The following is a 20,700-nucleotide window of genomic DNA, read 5'->3' on the forward strand; positions in this document are numbered from 1 at the left end:
ATATCTTTCCATCCTTCCCTCATTCCTGAACAAGACCCCAAGATACTGAAACTCCTCCACCAGAGGCACGAACTCCCCACCAACCTGAAGGGGGCATGCCACCCTTGTCCAACTGAGAACTTTGGCCTCAGGCTTAGAGGTGCTGATTCTCATCCCAGCCGCTTCACACTCAGCTGCATACCGCCCCAGTGCACACTGTAGGTCTTGGCCAGATGCAGACAACAGGACAATATCATCCGCAAAAAGCAGAGACGATATCCTGTGGTCACCAAACCGGATAATCAACAAATAATCAACAGGACCGGTAACAAAGAGCAGCCCTGTCGGAGTCTAACATGCACTGGGAACAAGTCTGACTTACTGGCAATGCAAACAATGCCGGCAATGCAAACAAAGCTCTTGCTCTGGTTATACAGGGACCAGACAGCCCTTATTTCACAGATCCACATTTCAAAATATATAGCCAAGGTGTTTAACAACCACAACTCTTACATGTTGTTTTTAATGTTCAAGAAACCTACACTGGTGTAAATTTTACTTACCAAGAGCACAAAACTTTGCTTTGAGGATCCAGAAGGAAAGCTATATACCAACCAAGTAGTTTTATACAGTCTGACTGTATGTAGTTATCATATAATTTAAATGACTAAAAGATTGAATTCCTTGGATTCTCACACGCCATATTATCATCATTTCTCTTTGATGCTAATAAACTGCTAATTAATTTTATGGCAAGTGACACAATACACGGTTCTCATTCTATGTTTGTAAATGGTAGTGCTAACCATTTGCAAGCATTTTGCATACTAACAGATTTTGTCTGTCGGTTTTCTGACAGACATTTTTCATATACCTCTAGATTTAATCGTGTTAGTCAGATTTCAGATGGTTGTTTTCAAGTTGTTTGTTGGACTGTGTGTATGGTTTTAGGTAAAGATTTCTCTTTGTGAGTTGCCTTCATAATAGAAATAAATGAAAATTAAGAAAAAAAATATATGTATTATTTATTTTTGTCAACTTAATTAGTAATTGTGAAATTCAGTTAGTGGCTTTTAATTAACATCCTTTTAATTAGCAAAGTAGAACATATTTATGTATGACAGTAAGACATGCAAACATAATAACATGATATGGCATAACTTTATTATAGTCACCAAATCCATATCAAGCCTTCTATCAACTAGAGATGTTCTAGAACGGGTTCTCAACCCTGATCCTGGAGGGCCACTCCTGCAGAGTTTTGCACCAGTCTTGATCAAACTCACCTGACTGTAGCTTACAAGTAATCCTGAACATCTTAATTAGCTGGTTCAGGTGTGTTTGATTAGGGTGGGAGCTAAAATTTGTATGATAGTGAACCAGGGTTGAGAAGGCCTGCCTTTAGGATGTTCTCATTTGCTAATGCATAAATTCTACAGATCTGGAGGAGGATCAAATGTAATCAATCAACCTGAAAGGGGAGGAGCCACCTTAATTCAAAGCTGTACTTAATGGCAAAGCCAAGCTCTGGTGGTTATCATCTCAGAATTTGTCAGCATGGGCTTCCTGCAGTGTGTTTTTGTGCTGGTTGTGACTGTGGTGTTTGATCAGACAAAAGCATGGGGAAGTTTGGGTTACAGTCCAAGAGGCATCAAGCTGCCATCAGGTCTAGCTTCCGTAGTTTCTTTCCTTAATCATGATCTGTTTTGAAATCCTTTGCAAGTGGTGTTTTTATTTCTCTCTACAGGAGTTGCACAAGACCCTCTTAATTTTCAGCAGAAGCAGCTGATGCAAGCTCCAGTGAAGCCTTTGACTTGGAGGTTTCCCATTGTCCCAGAAGTGCCGAGCGAGGTGGCGGTCAACTTCCAGTTGAGACAACCTGTGACTCCCAGTAGTGTAGCCGTTCTATGCAGTGAGAGCCAGGTTCATGTGGAAGTACAGCAGGACATTTTTGGTGACGGTCAGCTCATCCAGCCGTCTGGTTTGTCTATGGGAGGCTGTCCTGTTGTTGGTCAAGACCCAATGGCCAAGGTTCTCATCTTTGAATATGCACTGCAGGACTGCAACAGTGTGGTGATGGTAAAACTATCCTTACTGTATTACTTATAATATAGTACACTTAATCTCAGTTTCTTACTGAGCCTGACCCTACTCCATGAGTGACTTAAGCCTCTGAGATGGCACCTAGCTATTGGTCCATATAACTACGTCCATCTCTTACAGGTGACTGAGGATGAGCTTGTCTACACGTTTTCTGTCACCTATACTCCTGTGGCTCTTGGTGATACTCCGATTACTCGTACCGATAGTGCAGTTATTGGTGTTCAGTGCCACTATCCCAGGTAAGTGATCTTTGATTTGGTGTTGCTGCTTCTGGTGGCACAACTAGACCAGTTAATGGGTGCCTCCTGGAACTGCAGGCTTCAGAATGTAAGCAGTAATGCCTTGATGCCAGCTTGGGTCCCTTATGCCTCAACGGTGGTTGGTGAGGACATCTTGGTCTTCTCCCTGAAGCTCATGTTGGGTAGGTGCAGTTTCTTTTAGGCCTTGTGCTGTATGCATGAGGCTGTGCCTAAACCGTTCTTTCTTGCAGATGACTGGTCCTATGAGAGGCCTTCAAACGTGTATTTCCTGGGTGACGTTATTAATATTGAGGCGTCTGTGAGGGTGTACAACCATGTCCCTTTGCGTGTGCTTGTGGACAGCTGTGTGGCCACCCAAGTACCTGACGTAACCTCCCTTCCGAGATATTCCTTCATTGAGAATCATGGGTGAGCTGGTGCTGTTGAACTTGGTTCATTGCCTGTAGCCACTTCATCTAATAAGTGGTGTAAGGTCTGGTGGTTTGATCCTGTAGTTGACATGGCGTTCTTTACCTCAGGTGCTTTGTGGATGCCAAGCTCACGGGTTCCAGCTCCCACTTCGTGCCTCGATCCCAGGACGACAAGCTCCGGTTCCAGCTGGAGGCCTTCATGTTCCAGGATGGGTCTAGTCCTTCTTCTGTATGTTGAGTGTATTACAAGTTCCCATCTGTTCTGGTTTGACGCCCTCATCACCTTCTCTGTGGCGTCTCCTTGCAGATCTACATAACGTGTCTTCTGAATGCCACCCTTGCTTCTACACCCAGTGACGCTGTCCGCAAGTCCTGTTCCTTTGCCAATGGGTATGTTTATGGCACTTATGAACACCCTGAAGGTGCGGTTTCTGATATTTCATGCTTGTAGGTGGCTTGCTGCTGATGGGAACCACCAGGTTTGCAGTTGCTGTGACTCAACATGTGGCCCTGATGCTGGAGTTGCAGCTTCTCCTCCCTTTGGTAGGTAGCTACTTTGATGATAGCTTTTGATGCTGAGTGCAGTTCTGAGGGTTTTTTCTTTTCCTCCCCTCTAGGTGTTCAGTGGCAAGGCATGGCCTCATTTGGACCTGTAGTGGTTCAACAGCAAACAAAGACTGTAGCTGGTGTTTAATAAAGAGTAGGAAACCTTTACTTCTCTGTGGGTTTCTTTTCTCCTCCCCTTCTGTTTTAAGCTTGACTCTAAGGGGACTCCATTAGAAGAGTGGCATACCTAGACAATGGGTTTTTCTATGATTTGGAGTTTTTGCCAAAACCTACTTAAAGCACTGTAGGTCTCTTGCATGGCATCTTAAGTGGTAAACTACCTTGTAGGTGTTGTGGTTCTTTTCTCTCACTGAGTATCAGACTCAGTCTAAGGGTATTGATGCAAGAGACTTTATTAACAGAAATAAAGCTGAGTATCTCTCTGCAGATGAGACCTCCAGAGTTGCCCTTATGTTTACAATAATAGACAGAAGGTAGCCAGCCATGGGTTATGATAAATCCTTTTACATGCTACCCATCCCCAACACATGGTGAAGGAGGCCTTTTACAGCTAACTTGTGTCAGTGTGTCCACACACTTCAGGCTTCCCCTTATGCCAGCATGTGACTGTGGCATGATTTTAATGGAGGAAACCCATGACATCTACCCGAATAGTTTCACATTGATTACACTTGATTAAATCTCCCCCCCGAGACTAAAGTCTCACTTTAATTATTTAACTCTACCCAGAGTGCTACTTCACAATTTAGTCTCATCAGTTAACACTACCTAGTGACTAAATGAGACATAGATTTATTACCAATGCCTAGATTATGCCGCAGCACTCTGGAGGAGCCACAGGACCAAACATCTCCCCCCACCACATGTAACTAGGAGAGAGTAAGAGATCCTGTCTCCCTCACCCTTAATACACGCTTAAAACAATGTTATAAGCATGAGCGTGCAATTGGTTCAGCACTTGCATGTGGTTGTCACAGTTGTGTATAAAAGACATGTAACTTCACACAGAATAATATCCTTGATCTTCAGCCCAGATATTTTACACATTGTAGAGGGCCACCCTTGGGCAGAGGTTGGGCTAGCACTTACACCCAGGGTATGGCTCGTCTTTACACTTCTTCATCTGAGGCACTGGAACTTTTATCCAGAATTTGCTCACTTAGATTCAGTTTGTTTAGCCATTCTTCATAATATTCCTGTAGGTTCTTTTCTGTAATCATTTGCTTATTATCGGGGACTTTTTTCATTTCCATTTGTTTAACAGTAGCCTTAACAATTAATGCTCTTAAAATCGGTAATGCACAACAGAATAATAATCCTCCTATTAATATGGCCACTCCTAAAAACATTCCCAACTTTGCCAGCCATGCTCCCCATGCTCAAAATTTCAGATCAAACCAATCCCATATTTGTTTGTCTCTTCCAGCATTGGCTATAACTTCGGCTTTTAATTTTTTGATTTTGGTCATAACGTTAGCAAAAGCTCCCCCAGGTGCAGTGTGATTTGGTATAAAGGTACAACACTGATCCTCAAACATAACGAAAACCCCTCCATGGTCAGCTAATAGCCAATTAAAAGCCTGTCTATTTTGCCATGTCATTCTACTTGTGGCATGTACTTGGTCTCCTGGAACCACTGGAAACGCTGTCTCGGTTTCCTCTCTCGGCTCTTTTCTTTTTTCCTGTAAATGGATAACTTTGTGTATGGCAGTTAATTTCTTCATATAAGAGCGGAGTTCCATTTGTAATTGCTCGAGAGGCGGTCCTTTATAGGGACCTCTGCAAAATGGTACAGGCATTGGTCGACCCGTAAGCATTTCATGCAGTGTTAGGTGCGTGTTTCTGTTAGTTTGCATGCGATAGCTCATTAGTGCAAGAGGTAATGCATCCACCCAGTTGAGTTTAATACTTTCGCATATTTTGTTAATTTTGGCCTTGATAGTGCCATTAAGTCGTTCGACTACCCCTTGTGCCTGTGGTCGGTAAGCGCAGCCTAGTCTTTTTATCATTAATTGTTGCAATACTTGTTTACCAGTTTTTTGTATGAATGCCGACCCACTGTCTGAACTTATTTCGGATGGTATCCCAAATCTAGGAATTACTTCTCTTGTTAGAAATTTGATTACTGTTCCTGTTCCCAGATTTGCTAATGGTACTGCCTCCACCCACCTGCTAAATCTGTCTATTATGACAAGCAAATATCTCTTACCCTGCACTCTCTTTATCATATCCACATAGTCCATTAGGAGATGTCTAAAAGGACCTTCTGGTACGGGTATATGGCCTATTGGTGTTGCTATCCCTTTCCTCACATTGTATTTGGCACAGATTTCACAGGTGGACAAAAATTCATCCACCATTGCATGTAAATACGGAGACCAATATCCTTGCTATTTATTTTCCTGATCACTTCCCCCCTTGCACAATGGTCAAAACCATGCACATCTGTAATGAGAATATTCAAAAGCATAGTTGGTGCAACAATTTGTCCTTCGTGTGTATGCCAAAATTTCCTGTGAGTCTTTTTTTAGCTCCCCTTTCGTGCCACATTGATTGTTCATAGGCACCTGCCTGTTGCTGGATTCGAATTGTCATCCAACTAGGTTGAGGTTCTATTAATACTACTGGTGCTAATACTGCTATCTGACATCCCAAATTTTAGCTTCTAAATCTGCTGCATTGTTTCCTTTTATGACATAATCATTTCCCTTTTTATGGGCTTGACATTTAACTACTGCTAGTCTTTTTGGTAGCATCATAGTGGAAATTAACTGACCTATTTGTTCACTATGTTGGATGGGAGTTCCATCACTTTTGCTGAGCTTCCATACTGCTCCGAATAGATGACATACACCATGAGCATATGCTGAATCTGTAAAAATGTTGGCTGTTTGTGCTTTTGCTAACTGACAGGCAGCTGTAAGAGCTTTTAATTCTTCTAATTGAGCTGAGCAAGGTTGATCACAATATTGTGATATTACAGGGACAAACTCTTCTTTCTTCACTACTGAATATCCTGTATGACTTCCTTCATGATCTCTGAAGCTAAAACCATCTACAAAGTAAGTGACTTCTGCTTTAGGGATGGATGTTGATTCAAGATCTGGTCGTAATCTAGTAAATGCCAAAGAATGAAAGAAATTAGTTATCTTGAACCATTTCTCCATAAATTCACCCTCTGGTACATTTAAAGCTGCTCCCTATTTACCTACTATTATATACTGTGAGACTATTTCAATTTGCTGTCCTTTTGTTTCTTCCTGCCATTTTTGTTCTATTTTTTCATCTCTCTCTGGATCACATATCATAGTGCAATGAAATTCTGATTTTGGTAGCTGTGCTTCAGGAATCTGAGCCTCAATAAACTTTCCCCACTTGTTGATTGTCTGCCTCACATCTTGATCTATCTGTCCTAGCCAATAGACATTAGTTTTTGGCTCTGCAATAATCATTTATTTTTCTTTTGCTATTGTGTCTATATATATCCCTTCTGGAGAACACCAAATTTGTAACCCTAGTTTACATAAGGCATCCCTTCCTAACAAATTGACAGGAGTTTGATTTGATACCAGGATGGGCATGGTTATACTTTGATTATTGGTTTGTAGGCACACTGGAGCTGTCATTGGAATTAATTGCATTTGTCCCGAGAATCCTATTTTCCAGACAAGGGGAGATGTGAGGCATATTTTAAATTTAAACATGTATAAACTGCTCCTGTGTCTAACATTATGGGTGTTGTTTTTCCCTCTATTTTAATTTGCATAATACGTTCTTGATCATCAGTTGTTAACATTGGAAGCTGATTCTCCCCATTAGAATTCTCTGGGCACCATTAATAGCCCTGACTGGGACCTCCCCCAGGGTTTGCTGGGCCCTGCACTGTACCTCGGTTAGGCTGCGGCCAATTCTCCCCCCTTCCCCCCTGAGGGTGCTGTTACCATGGATAGGTGGGACAGTCAATTTTATTATGTCCGGGCTGTCCACATGCCCAGCACACACCTGGAGGTCCCGTATAAGGCCTTCCTCTCCCTCTCTGGCCTCTTCGTGCTGACTTTTGTCTCCATCCCATCGCCCCTGGCTGTTGAGTATAAACATTAACTATGGGTGCAGGGGTCGAGTGTGCAGTTGGAGGGACTGTTGTAGGTGGGCTTGGCTGAATGGTTGGCGGAAGAGCATTTACTGGAGACATTACTGACATTTGTTCTGCTTCTTCTTTCTTTACTGAAGCTTGGATTTTTTTCTTATGCTTTTGCGTCAGTTCTTTGAGTTGTAATTGAGTTAGTTTTCTCTGCCGCTCTTTCTCTTGACTCTTAAGCTTTTGTTCATTTTTTTTGTATTGCTCCACTGCATGACACATGGTCACAAAACTCTTTGTGTGTTTTAGAGTTTAAACCGACTACATCTTCCAGTCTGCTCTTTACTGCTTATGGCATACCATCAATTACAGCATGTCGAAATAGTGTTGCCATTTAATGGGTCTGTCTCTGGATTCCCCTCAGTTTCTTGCTTCCACCTTTTCAGCTGTCTTTGGACATATGCGGTTGGGTTCTCTGTTTCATTCAGCTCTTCTCCCCTTAACGATTTAGGGTCCAGTCTAATCGGGTATTCCGCTCTCAGTGCCTTCCACACTGCTGGACGGAATACATCAAAAATAGTTCCATCCATATAATAGGAATTCACAGCCCTGTCCATCATGGCTAATTGAAGAAGTTCTTCCATCTTTGCCCCTTCTACAGTTTTAGCCAGTAATGCTTTAATGTCTCCCACAGCCAAAAGTTTGTCCATAGTTTCTTCCTCAAACACCCTGATCCATTTCCCTGCCCCCTCATGGATATCTGGGAGGCGAGTGACCAGCCCAAGGTCTTGTGAGGCCCAGGGGACATATTGTCCCTGTGCACCCTTGATTAAAATTAGGAGTTGTGCAACCAGTGGTCTCAGTGTCCCCTTTTCTCTGCCTTGTTCCCATTTTCCTCTATCAAATAACTCCCCTTCTTCATTCACATCCTCATTATTCTCAAACAATTTACTTCTCCCTCTTTCTATTTTATTTCCCTCTTGTATCTTTCTTCCTGATTCTTTAATTTTTGCTTCTATTTCTTCTTCCATAGCCTCTACTTGTGCTTCAATTTCTCTTTCTTTCTTCTAACACTTCCCCATATCCTGTTTTTCCTTCCTTCATCCCTTCTAATGCTACTCGTGCCTGTCTATAACAATCCAGTGGTATATACCCTTTTTCGTTCTCTTTTGTCTGTCGCATCTTTGGTTTCACATCTAGTTCTGTTCTGACATATTTTTCCTATAATATTACAATCCTTATAATCCTTAAATTATATTTATATTTCTTATACAGAAACTCAACTTAATATTTATTTCCCCACTTAACTAGTCTAGCCTTTTTGGTTTCTCTAATCTTAATGTTTATTTTGTGTCCTTTTGTCTAAAGCATGTCCACTTTTTTTATGAATTTATATTCTATATTCTTCTTTACAATCACTTCAGTATGCAAAAACTCCTCAAACTAATTATTTGCATTTTTCTTCTCTTCCCTCATATTTTAATAATTTTATTTATTTTCTGCTCTTAGTCTTATTTCTTAATATGTTTAATATATTATATAATTTAATGCTTTGATCTCACTTCTACTGCCCTGATCTTCAGAAATTCTCACCGCTTTCACATCAACCAGGCAATATAAAGGATCTTGATTCAATCTGTATTAATACTATTTTCCTACTCACACTCCCTCTTTTCCCTTTCACACAGGAGTCAATAACTCCTCCCTCTTGGGTGTGACACTAGCTGTGTCTCACTCAAGGGAAATTCAAAAGTGGGTGCCTAACATTTTTACCTACGCCTTACAAAACTTATTTCTTTCTCAAACCTTTACCATCCAATACACAGACACATATCCTACAACACTACACTCTCCCTGAGTGACCTGTCAGTTCTACTCGCTCTTTCACTGATTCTCTTCCTTAACACAATAAAAAAAGCAGTACGCTGCAGGACTTCAGCCTGCCCGTTCAGCCCCCTATAACTCCCAAGCACGGTAGCCACAGACTTTATGTGCGCTTCCTATCATTCCTATACTATATCTGTTTACCGTTTATTGCTGTCCTTTTCCGGCTCAGTCAATAAACACAGATTATTGCATGCAATGTATGTCTGCCTACACCATCCAGCTTCACTTTAGGCTATCCATCGAGGCCTTCCCAACAGTAAAACCGATGTGCGTGCAGCTATTTCTTTTGGAATTAAAACCTTCTCTAAATTTGGAGGAGCAGATTTGAAGTATTCTTACCACCAAGAGCAGACCGGCAAACAACACAAACCAAGTTTAAAATGAGCATTTAATGCCTGGAATTGGTGTACAAACCTTTAAAAACCTGGTTTTGTTTCTTAGACCAGTTTCACTAATATTTGCGTGCAGGACCACACTTTGGTCCTTGTCCATTTGTAACTTTATTGCTTCAAGGCGGTCACTGCTTTCCTTTTCAAACCCCCCAAGATCAATTTGGATTTAACAAACCCTTGAGTTATCCACAACATCCATCAATGCGTGAAGCAAGGCTACATGGCTGAAAAAACATGACAGGGAGCACAATGCATGACAGTGAGTTAATATGCTACACAGATCAGGAATCCTCAGATTCCTATAATCTTGCCCTGGAGGTCTAATGCACTGCAGAGTTTAGCTCTAACCCTAATCAAACATATCTGAGCATCCTAATCAATATCTTCATGATCATTAGATCACAGTTGGGTTTTATCAGGGTTGGAGCTAAACTCCAGGGCAAGATTTTAGGAACCCTGCATTAGACCACGTTTGTGACCTCTCTTATTAAAGACATGCTAATATCTCTGTCACCGCTCAGAAATAAAAGTAATCACTACATTAACACATTTAGCAAGAATAATTCAATCTATAAGTGATCACACAAGCAGTTGCAGCACTTTCAAAAACATATGTTGCTGTTTCCTATAAAATACGACAAGAATGACAGCATGGTAAATAAAAAAAAAAACTAACTAGACTATATATAGTGTGTGTAAGAGAGAAAGAGGTAAAAGTGCTCTTTTATTCCCTTCTTGGACAACCAACCAATTAAGTCTTCAAAAGACTCTGTCATAGCTAGCAATGGGATCATCTCCACCTCCTCACTAAGATAAGTTTCTTTTCTTCACTCAGTTTGAGCTAAGTTAGGAGGTCTGTGATAGGACTCTTGGAATTTTTAAGAGTATGGCCCTGCTGTTTAGCCTGGAGTCTATGGGCATGATGTCTGAGGGTATTACTACTAAAGTAATGCTACTTTTTTCCAGAGCTGTTTTAATAACCTAAAATCTCTTAGAGAGGTCATTCGGAGTTTGCAAGTTTAGGTTTTAAAGATCTTAAAGAAAAGTCTACAACATACTTTTATTAAAATTTCTCAGTGGTAGTATAAACCTGTCAAAATCAGCTGGTATTAATCTATTGAATAATGATTGTATCCTGACACAGATCTTATGTTTTTTTTAAACCACCAAACATCCACCCTGACGTCTTTTCTGAAAGTTTTGCAGGATGTCTAACTGTGGAAGAGGTCTGAGAGTATCGTCAGTGTTTTTGTTTTGATCCTCCTCTTGAGCACAGCATCATGCTATAGACAATGAATTATCAGTATAGCTGCTTCTTAGGAGTAATATTCTTATTGGCATTTTTCTGAAACTCAAAAAGCAACATTATACATTGTTTGATTGAGTTATTTAAGAAGCATTCATTTTCATTTTATTTCCATCCCATAAATTATTGCAAGTCGTAAAGTACAAATATACATTTCACTTAAACTTTTGAGTAAAATAATTACAGCCACACAAGATTTATAAGATTACACACATTGTCTTAAGACACATTGTCTTAAGACACACGGTCTATCGCATTTAAATGTTATTGGTTTTATGAGTTTGTGACCTCTCTTATTAAAGACATGCTAGTTGCATTTACAGCATGAGCACTGTGCTGCGTCCGAACTGTTTGCTTCTTTTATTTTAAACTGTTTTAAATCAATCTCTTTTTGCTTTAAATTCAATTTATCTTAAATCAGTGTTTTTATTTTATTTTAATTTCCTTTATTGTTATTTAAATCTTGTAATTATTTTATTTCCTCTCTTGTAAAGCACTTTGAATTACCATTGTGTATGAAATGTGCTATATAAATAAACTTGCCTTGCCTTGCCTATGATGTAATTTCTTTCAAAAGTCGGATGACTGGTATTGGTTGTTTTTTTGTTTAGTTTCTGATAGTTAATTCAACCTTCTTCTTTTTTAAAAAAGGCGAACACATACATTTTTACCTCAGAAAACGTTTCAAATGTATGTATGAACTTTTCTCTTTTCACAGATCCACATTTTAAAATATTTACCCAAGGTGTTCAACAACCACATCTCTTACATGTCATTTTTAATGTTCAAGAAACCTATACTGGTGTAAATTTTACTTGCAAAGAGCACAAAACTTTGCTTTGGGGATCCAGAAGGAAAGCTATATGCCAACCAAGTAGTTTTATACAGTTTAACTATATGTAGTTATCATATAATTTAAATGACTAAAAGATTGAATTCATCAGATTCTCACACGCCACATTATCATCATTTCCTTTTGATCCTAATAAACTGCTAATTAATTTTATGGCAAGTGACACAATATACAGTTCTCATTCTATGTTTGTAAATGGGAGTGCTAACCATTTGCAAGCATTTTGCATATTAACATAATTTCAGACATTTTTCATATTGCCCAAACTCAACCCTAATCCTGGAGGGCCACTTTCCCGTAGAGTTTTGCACCAGTCTTGATCAAACTCACCTTACTATAGGTTAAAAGTAATCCTGAACAGCTTAATTAGCTGGTTCAGATGTGTTTGATTAGGGTGGCAGCTAAAATTTGTAGGACAGTTAACCTGGGGTTGAGAAAGCCTGCCTTTAGGATGTTCTCATTTGCAAATGCATAAATTCTACAGGTCTAGAGGAAGATCAAATGTAATCAATCAACCTGAAAGGGGAGGAGCCACCTTAATTCAAAGCTGTACTTAATGACAAAGCCAAGCTCTGGTGATTATCATCTCAGAATTTGTCAGCATGGGCTTCCTGCAGTGTGTTTTTGTGCTGGTTGTGGCTGTGGTGTTTGACCAGACAAAAGCATGGGAAAGTTTGGGTTACAGTCTAAATCCAAGAGGCATCAAGCTGCCATCAGGTCTAGCTTCTGTAGTTTCTTTCCTTAATCATGATCTGTTTTGAAATCCTTTGCAAGTGGTGTTTTTATTTCTCTCTACAGGAGTTGCACAAGATCCTCTTAATTTTCAGCAGAAGCAGCTGATGCAAGCTCCAGTGAAGCCTTTGACTTGGAGGTTTCCCATTGTCCCAGAAGTGCCGAGCGAGGTGGCGGTCAACTTCCAGTTGAGACAACCTGTGACTCCCAGTAGTGTAGCCGTTCTATGCAGTGAGAGCCAGGTTCATGTGGAGGTACAGCAGGACATGTTTGGTGACGGTCAGCTCATCCAGCCATCTGGTTTGTCTATGGGAGGCTGTCCTGTTGTTGGTCAAGACCCAAATGCCAAGGTTCTCATCTTTGAATATGCACTGCAGGACTGCAACAGTGTGGTGATGGTAAAACTATCCTTGCTATATTATCTGTAGTACACTTAATCTCAGTTTCTTACTGAGCCTGACCCTACTCCATGAGTGACTTAAGCCTCTGAGATGGCACCTAGCTATTGGTCCATATAACCATGTCCATCTCTCTTACAGATGACTGAGGATGAGCTTGTCTACACGTTTTCTGTCACCTATACTCCTGTGGCTCTCGGTGATACTCTGATTACTCGTACCGATAGTGCAGTTATTGGTGTTCAGTGCCACTATCCCAGGTAAGTGATCTTTGACTTGGTGTTGCTGCTTCTGGTGGCACAACTAGACCAGTTAATGGGTGGCTCCTGGAACTGCAGGCTTCAGAATGTAAGCAGTAATGCCTTGATGCCAGCTTGGGTCCCTTATGCCTCAACGGCGGTTGGTGAGGACATCTTGGTCTTCTCCCTGAAGCTCATGTTGGGTAGGTGCAGTTTCTTTTAGGCCTTGTGCTCTATGAATGAGGCTGTGCCTAAACCGTTCTTTCTTGCAGATGACTGGTCCTATGAGAGGCCTTCAAACGTGTATTTCCTGGGTGACGTTATTAATATTGAGGCGTCTGTGAAGGTGTACAACCATGTCCCTCTGCGTGTGCTTGTGGACAGCTGTGTGGCCACCCAAGTACCTGACGTAACCTCCCTTCCGAGATATTCCTTCATTGAGAATCATGGGTGAGCTGGTGCTGTTGAACTTGGTTCATTGCCTGTAGCCACTTCATCTAAGAATTGGTGTAAGGTCTGGTGGTTTGATCCTGTAGTTGACATGGCGTTCTTTACCTCAGGTGCTTTGTGGATGCCAAGCTCACGGGTTCCAGCTCCCACTTCGTGCCTCGATCCCAGGATGACAAGCTCCGGTTCCAGCTGGAGGCCTTCATGTTCCAGGACAGATCTAGTCCATCAGTATGTATTTGGCACTTGTTCATCTGTTCTGGTGTGACACCCTCATCACCCTCTCTGTGGCGTCTCCTTGCAGATCTACATAACGTGTCTTCTGAATGCCACCCTTGCTTCTACACCCAGTGACGCTGTCCGCAAGTCCTGTTCCTTTGCTAACGGGTATGTTTATGGCACTTGCGAACACCCTGAAGGTGCCGTTTCTGATATTTCTTGCTTGCAGGTGGTTTGCTGCTGATGGGAACCACCAGGTTTGCAGTTGCTGTGACTCAACATGTGGCCCAGATGCTGGAGTTGCAGCTTCTCCTCCCTTTGGTGGTAGGTAGCTACTTTGACAATAGCTTTTGATACTGAGCGCAGTTCTGAGGGTTATTTATTTATTTTCTCCCCTCTAGGTGTTCAGTGGCAAGGCATGGCCTCATTTGGGCCTGTAGTGGTTCAACAGCAAACAAAGACTGTAGCAGGTGTTTAATAAAGAGAAAACCTTTACTTCTGTGTTTTGTCTGTTTTAAGCTTGACTAAGGGGACTCCATGTAGAAGAGTGGCTTACCTAGACCATGGAATTTTTCAGTGGTTTGAGTGCCTAAAACATCCACTTCTTTGAAGCACTGTAGGTCTCTTGCATTGCATCTTAAGTGGAAAACTACTTTGTAGGTAACTGAAAGAATAGTTTGTCCTCTAGATTGCCCTGTTGACTGTGTTCTGGACTAGAATGAAGGCCTCCCATTTTGGTTTTAAATATGCATGATAAAGGCACCCTCTGTTCAAGTATCAATGACGGTCTTACCCACTTGATTTTAGGTGCCAAACTTGCACAGCCTCTACTGATGTAAGGCTGTTTAGTAACAGGGAAATGCCTGTTTAAAATGAGCATTTAATACGTGGAATTGGTGTAAAAACCTGGTTCGGTTTAATATTTGCTTTCAGGACCACACTCTGATCCTTGTCCATTTGTGACTTTAATGCTTCAAGGTGGCCACCGCTGTCCTTTTCAAACCCCCAAGATCAATTTGATTTTAACAAACCCTTGAGTTATCCACAACTTCCATCCATCAATGCATGACAGAAGGCTACATGGTTGAAAGGACATGAGGGAGAAGAAATGTTGTGAGTTAATGATTCTGCACAGATCAGGAAACCTCAGATCTCTCCCTGGAGGTCTAATGAACTGCAGAGTTTAGCTCTAACCCTAATCAAACATGAGTGTCCTCAATGTCTTCATGATCGTTAGATCACAGATGGGTTTTATCAGGGTTGGAGCTAAACTCCAGGGCCTTTTATTAGACTACATTTGTGACCGATCTTATTAAAGACATGCTGATCTCTGTCACAGCACAGAAATAAAAGTAATCAATACATTAACACATTTAGCAGGTTGAAAAATTAAATCTAAGAGCTCAAGCAATTGCAACACTTAAAAAAAAATCCTTTTTGCCGTTTCCTATGAAATGCATAAAGCGTGACAGCATGGTAAAAAAAAGACTATATACTGTGTGTGTGTGAGAGAGAAGTAAAAGCGCTCTGCGATTCCTTTCTTGGACAACCAGTCTTCAAAACTGTCATATCTCGCAATGGGATCATCTCCTCACTAAGAGAAGTTTGTCATCACTTAGTTTGAACTAAGATAGGAGCTCTCTGATAGGGTTCTTGGAATCCTTCAGAGAATGACCCTGACGTTTAGCCAGCTGTCTGTGGGCATGACGTCTGAGGCTATCACTAATGTAATGTTATTTTTTTTTTCCAGAGCTGTTTTAATAACCAAAAATCTCTTAACGAGGTCATTCGGATTTTGCAAGTTTAGGTTTTAAGGGTCTTAAAGTCTAGAACATACTTTTATTAAAATTTCTCAGTGGTAGTGTAAACCTGTCAAAATCGGCTGGTATTAATCTATTGAACAATGGTTGTATCCTGACACAGATCTTACATTTTTTTTTAAACCACCGAACATCCACCCTGATGTCTTTGCTGAGAGTTTTGCAGGATGTCTAACTGTGGAAGAGGTTTGAGAGTATCTTCATTGCGTTTGTGTTGATCCTCCTCTTAAGCACAGCATCATGCTACAGACAATGAATTATCAGTATAGCTGGTTCTTAGGACTAATTAATTTTTCTGAAACTCATAAAGCAACATTATACATTGTTTAATTGAGTTATTTAAGAAGTATTCATTTCAATTTTATTTCCATCCCATAGATTATTGCAAGTCGTAAAGTACAAATGTACATTTCACTTCAACATTATTACAGTAAAATTATTACAGCCACACAAGTTTATAAGATTACACACATTGTCTTAAGACACACTGTCTATAGCATTTAAATGAAATTGGTTTTATGATGTAATTTTTCAAAAGTCGGATGACTGGTATTGGTTGTTTTTTTGTTTTGTTTCTGATAGTTAATTCAACCTTCTTTTTTTTAAAAAAAGGCGAACACATAAATTTTTACCTCAGAAAACGTTTTAAATGCATGTATGAACGTTTCTCATTTCACACATCTATTCCATTCCATTCACTACCGCTTATCCGGGCAACAGTCTAAGCAGGGACACCCACACTTCCTTCTCCCCAGACACTTCCTCCAGCTCTTCCAGGGAAACACCGAGGCGCTCCCAGGCCAGCCGAGAGACATGGTCCCTCTAGCATGTCCTAGGTCATTCCCAGGGCCTCCTCCCGGTGGGACATGCCCGGGAACACCTCCATTTAGAGGCGTCCGGGAGGCATTGGGAACAGATGCCTGAGCCACCTCAGCTGGCTTCTCTTGATGTGAAGAAGCAGTGGGTCTACCCCGAGTGACTGAACTCCTCACCATATCTCTAAGGGAGCGCCCAGCCACCCTATGGAGGAAACTCATTTCGGCTGCTTATATCCGGTATCTCATCCTTTCAGTCATGGCCCAAAGCTCATGACCATAGGTGAGAGTAGTCAACCGGTAAATCAAGAGCTTCGCCTTGCAACTCAGCTCCTTCTTCACCATGACAGACCGGTACAGCAACAGCATTACTGCAGTTGATCTCTCGTTCCATCCTTCCCTCACTCCTGAACAAGACCCCAAGATACTGAAACTCCTTCACCAGAGGCACAAACTCCCCACCAACCTGAAGGGGGTAAGCCACCCTTGTCCGACTGAGAACCATGGCCTCAGGCTTAGAGGTGCTGATTCTCATCCCAGCCGCTTCACACTCAGCTGCATACCGCCCCAGTGCACACTGTAGGTCTTGGGACAGCCCTTATTTCACAGATCCACATTTCAAAATATATACCCAAGGTGTTTAACAACCACATCTCTTACATGTTGTTTTTAATGTTCAAAAAACCTATACTGGTGTAAATTTTACTTGCAAAGAGCACAAAACTTTGCTTTAGGGATCCAGAAGGAAAACTATATGCCAACCAAGTAGTTTCATACAGTCTGACTATATGTAGTTATCATATAATTTAAATGACTAAAAGATTGAATTCATCAGATTCTCACACGCCATATTATTATAATTTCCTTTTGATGCTAATAAACTGCTAATTAATTTTATGGCAAGTGACACAATACAGTTCTCATTCTATGTTTGTAAATGGTAGTGCTAACCATTTGCAAGCATTTCGCATACTAACAGATTTTGTCTGTTGGTTTTCTGACAGACATTTTTCATATACATTTCATATCATTTAAGTCTAGGCTAAAGACATATCTTTTTAGCCAAGCATACTCATAAAGATTCACATGAACCTATGCTACAGTACATTGTGATTCCCAATAGTATGAATGGCCGCTACGCTAATTATCCTTTTGTCTCCACCTCGGGATGCACATCCCGAGGCATCTAGGTACCGAGCCTCTCCAGTGGACCCGTGAGGAGATGACCTTCCTGCGATGACGTCGAGGAAAACTTAACCTTCCGTCTGGATTAATTCTATCTTGAATTTTCTTGTATTGTAATTCATCCTGTTGTGTAATGATTTGCTTTTGTGAAGCTGCTTTGGAACAATAGCCATTGTAAAAAGCGCTATACAAATAAATTTGAATTGAATTGAAAAAATTGAATATACCCCTAGATTTAATCGTTTTAGTCAGATTTCAGATGGTTGTTCTCAAGTTGTTTGTTGGACTGTGTGTATGGTTTTAGGTGAAGATTTCTCTTTGTGAACTGCCTTCACAATAGAAATAAATAAAAATTAAGAACATAAAAAAATATTATTTATTTTTGTCAACTTAATTAGTAATTGTGAGATTCAGTTAGTGGCTTTTAGTTAACATCCTTTTAATTAGCAAAGTAGAATATATTTATGTATGACAGTAAGGCATGCAAACATGATAACATGACATGGCAAAACTTTATTATAGTCACCAAATCCATATCAAGCCTTTTATCAACTAGGGACGTTCTGGAACGGGTTCTCAACCCTGATCCAGGAGGACAACTCCTGCAGAGTTTTGCACCAGTCTTGATCAAACTCACCTCACTGTAGTTTACAAGTAATCCTGAAAATCTTAATTGGCTGGTTCAGGTGTGTTTGATTAGGGCGGGAGCTAAAATTTATAGGACAGTGAACTGGAGTTGAGAAAGCCTGCCTTTAGGATGTTCTCATTTGCTAATGCATAAATTCTACAGGTCTAGAGGAGGATCAAATGTAATCAATCAACCTGAAAGGGGAGGAGCCACCTTAATTCAAAGCTGTACTTAATGACAAAGCCAAGCTCTGGTGTTTGTTATCGCAGAATTTGTCAGCATGGGCTTCTGGCAGTGTGTTTCTGTGCTGGTTGTGGCTGTGGTGTTTGACCAGACAAAAGCATGGGGAAGTTTGGGTTACAGTCTGAGTCCAAGAGGCATCAAGCTGCCATCAGGTCTAGCTTCTGTAGTTTCTTTCCTTAATCATGATCTGTTTTGAAATCCTTTGCAAGTGGTGTTTTTATTTCTCTCCAAAGGAGTTGCACAAGACCCTCTTAATTTTCAGCAGAAGCAGCTGATGCAAGCTCCAGTGAAGCCTTTGACTTGGAGGTTTCCCATTGTCCCAGAAGTGCCGAGCGAGGTGGCGGTCAACTTCCAGTTGAGACAACCTGTGACTCCCAGTAGTGTAGCCGTTCTATGCAGTGAGAGCCAGGTTCATGTGGAGGTACAGCAGGACATTTTTGGTGATGGTCAGCTCATCCAGCCGTCTGGTTTGTCTATGGGAGGCTGTCCTGTTGTTGGTCAAGACCCAAACGCCAAGGTTCTCATCTTTGAATATGCGCTACAGGACTGCAACAGTGTGGTGATGGTAAAACTATCCTTACTATATTATCTATAGTACACTGAATCTTGGTTTCTTACTGAGCCTGACCCTACTCCATGAGTGACTTAAGCCTCTGAGATGGCACCTAGCTATTGGTCCATATAACTATGTCCATCTCTTACAGATGACTGAGGATGAGCTTGTCTACACGTTTTCTGTCACCTATACTCCTGTGGCTCTCGGTGATACTCTGATTACACGTACCGATAGTGCAGTTATTGGTGTTCAGTGCCACTATCCCAGGTAAGTGATCTTTGACTTGGTGCTGCTGCTTCTGGTGGCACAACTAGACCAGTTAATGGGTGACTCCTGGAACTGCAGGCTTCAGAATGTAAGCAGTAATGCCTTGATGCCAGCTTGGGTCCCTTATGCCTCAACGGCGGTTGGTGAGGACATCTTGGTCTTCTCCCTGAAGCTCATGTTGGGTAGGTGCAGTTTCTTTTAGGCCTTGTGCTCTATGAATGAGGCTGTGCCTAAACCGTTCTTTCTTGCAGATGACTGGTCCTATGAGAGGCCTTCAAACGTGTATTTCCTGGGTGATGTTATTAATATTGAGGCGTCTGTGAAGGTGTACAACCATGTCCCTTTGCGTGTGCTTGTGGACAGCTGTGTGGCCACCCAAGTACCTGATGTAACCTCCCTTCCGAGATATTCCTTCATTGAGAATCATGGGTAAGCTGTGACCTGGTGCTGTTGAACCATTGTCTAATAATTGGTGTGAGGTCTGGTGGCTTGATCCTGCAGTTGACATGGCATTCTTTACATCAGGTGCTTTGTGGATGCCAAGCTCACGGGTTCCAGCTCCCACTTCGTGCCTCGATCCCAGGATGACAAGCTCCGGTTCCAGCTGGAGGCCTTCATGTTCCAGGACAGATCTAGTCCATCAGTATGTATTGAATTTGGCACTCATTCTGGTTTGACACCCTCATCACCCTCACTGTATGTCTCCTTGCAGATCTACATAACGTGTCTTCTGAATGCCACCCTTGCTTCTACACCCAGTGATGCTGTCCACAAGTCCTGTTCCTTTGCCAATGGGTATGTTTATGGCACTTGCGAACACCCTGAAGGTGCCGTTTCTGATATTTCTTGCTTGCAGGTGGTTTGCTGCTGATGGGAACCACCAGGTTTGCAGTTGCTGTGACTCAACATGTGGCCCAGATGCTGGAGTTGCAGCTTCTCCTCCCTTTGGTGGTAGGTAGTTACTTTGACGATAGCTTTTGATTACTGAGCGCAGTTCTGAGGGTTGTTTTATTTTCTCCCCTCCAGGTGTCCAGTGGCAAGGCATGGCTTCATTTGGACCTGTAGTCGTTCAACAGCAAACAAAGACAGTAGCTGGTGTTTAATAAAGAGTAGAAAACCTTTACTTCTGTGTTTGTCTGTTTTAAGCTTGACTAAGAATTCTCTAAGGGGACTCCATTAGAAGAGTGGCATACCTAAACAATTGTATTTTCAATGATTTGGAGTTTGTGCCAAAAACATCTACTTGAAGCACTGTTGGTCTCTTGCATTGCATCTTAAGTGGTAAACTACCTTGTAGGTAACAGAATGGTTTGTCC

General features: G+C 41.4%; 3 protein-coding genes across 3 annotated transcripts; all 3 read left to right on the forward strand.

Annotated features, from left to right (window-relative positions):
* Positions 1–1,484: 1,484 nt before the first annotated feature.
* On the forward strand, positions 1,485–3,466 carry LOC122334372 (zona pellucida sperm-binding protein 3-like). The gene is made up of 9 exons (XM_043232245.1): positions 1,485–1,645; positions 1,727–2,058; positions 2,203–2,321; positions 2,400–2,503; positions 2,573–2,750; positions 2,861–2,981; positions 3,060–3,142; positions 3,204–3,295; positions 3,370–3,466. The coding sequence occupies exons 1-9, from the start codon at positions 1,537–1,539 to the stop codon at positions 3,444–3,446; spliced, it is 1,215 nt and encodes a 404-aa protein (XP_043088180.1). The 5' UTR covers positions 1,485–1,536; the 3' UTR covers positions 3,447–3,466.
* An 8,933-nt stretch (positions 3,467–12,399) lies between these two features.
* Positions 12,400–14,365, forward strand: LOC122334373 (zona pellucida sperm-binding protein 3-like). The gene is made up of 9 exons (XM_043232246.1): positions 12,400–12,552; positions 12,634–12,965; positions 13,107–13,225; positions 13,304–13,407; positions 13,477–13,654; positions 13,765–13,882; positions 13,956–14,038; positions 14,100–14,194; positions 14,272–14,365. Exons 1-9 carry the CDS (start codon positions 12,438–12,440, stop codon positions 14,346–14,348), a joined length of 1,221 nt encoding a protein of 406 aa, XP_043088181.1. The 5' UTR covers positions 12,400–12,437; the 3' UTR covers positions 14,349–14,365.
* Positions 14,366–18,552: 4,187 nt separating this feature from the next.
* LOC122334393 (zona pellucida sperm-binding protein 3-like) lies at positions 18,553–20,507 on the forward strand. The gene is made up of 8 exons (XM_043232269.1): positions 18,553–18,713; positions 18,795–19,126; positions 19,266–19,384; positions 19,463–19,566; positions 19,636–19,813; positions 19,910–20,179; positions 20,241–20,335; positions 20,411–20,507. Exons 1-8 carry the CDS (start codon positions 18,599–18,601, stop codon positions 20,485–20,487), a joined length of 1,290 nt encoding a protein of 429 aa, XP_043088204.1. The 5' UTR covers positions 18,553–18,598; the 3' UTR covers positions 20,488–20,507.
* Positions 20,508–20,700: the final 193 nt, after the last annotated feature.

This window comes from Puntigrus tetrazona, unplaced genomic scaffold, assembly GCF_018831695.1.
Source record: "Puntigrus tetrazona isolate hp1 unplaced genomic scaffold, ASM1883169v1 S000000520, whole genome shotgun sequence".
In the NCBI taxonomy this organism is placed as follows: domain Eukaryota; kingdom Metazoa; phylum Chordata; class Actinopteri; order Cypriniformes; family Cyprinidae; genus Puntigrus; species Puntigrus tetrazona.

What these genes read in the sequence shown, in the direction of transcription:
- LOC122334372 (XM_043232245.1), top strand. Translation starts at nt 1,537, where the DNA reads ATGGGCTTCCTGCAGTGTGTTTTTGTGCTGGTTGTGACTGTGGTGTTT. An exon ending in CTCCCTGAAGCTCATGTTGG is followed by an intron (nt 2,504 to 2,572) that starts GTAGGTGCAGTT and finishes TCTTTCTTGCAG; the next exon opens with ATGACTGGTCCTATGAGAGG. An exon ending in ATGGGTCTAGTCCTTCTTCT is followed by an intron (nt 2,982 to 3,059) that starts GTATGTTGAGTG and finishes GTCTCCTTGCAG; the next exon opens with ATCTACATAACGTGTCTTCT.
- LOC122334373 (XM_043232246.1), top strand. Translation starts at nt 12,438, where the DNA reads ATGGGCTTCCTGCAGTGTGTTTTTGTGCTGGTTGTGGCTGTGGTGTTT. An exon ending in AGGCATCAAGCTGCCATCAG is followed by an intron (nt 12,553 to 12,633) that starts GTCTAGCTTCTG and finishes TTCTCTCTACAG; the next exon opens with GAGTTGCACAAGATCCTCTT. An exon ending in ACTGCAACAGTGTGGTGATG is followed by an intron (nt 12,966 to 13,106) that starts GTAAAACTATCC and finishes TCTCTCTTACAG; the next exon opens with ATGACTGAGGATGAGCTTGT.
- LOC122334393 (XM_043232269.1), top strand. Translation starts at nt 18,599, where the DNA reads ATGGGCTTCTGGCAGTGTGTTTCTGTGCTGGTTGTGGCTGTGGTGTTT. An exon ending in ACTGCAACAGTGTGGTGATG is followed by an intron (nt 19,127 to 19,265) that starts GTAAAACTATCC and finishes CATCTCTTACAG; the next exon opens with ATGACTGAGGATGAGCTTGT. An exon ending in CTCCCTGAAGCTCATGTTGG is followed by an intron (nt 19,567 to 19,635) that starts GTAGGTGCAGTT and finishes TCTTTCTTGCAG; the next exon opens with ATGACTGGTCCTATGAGAGG.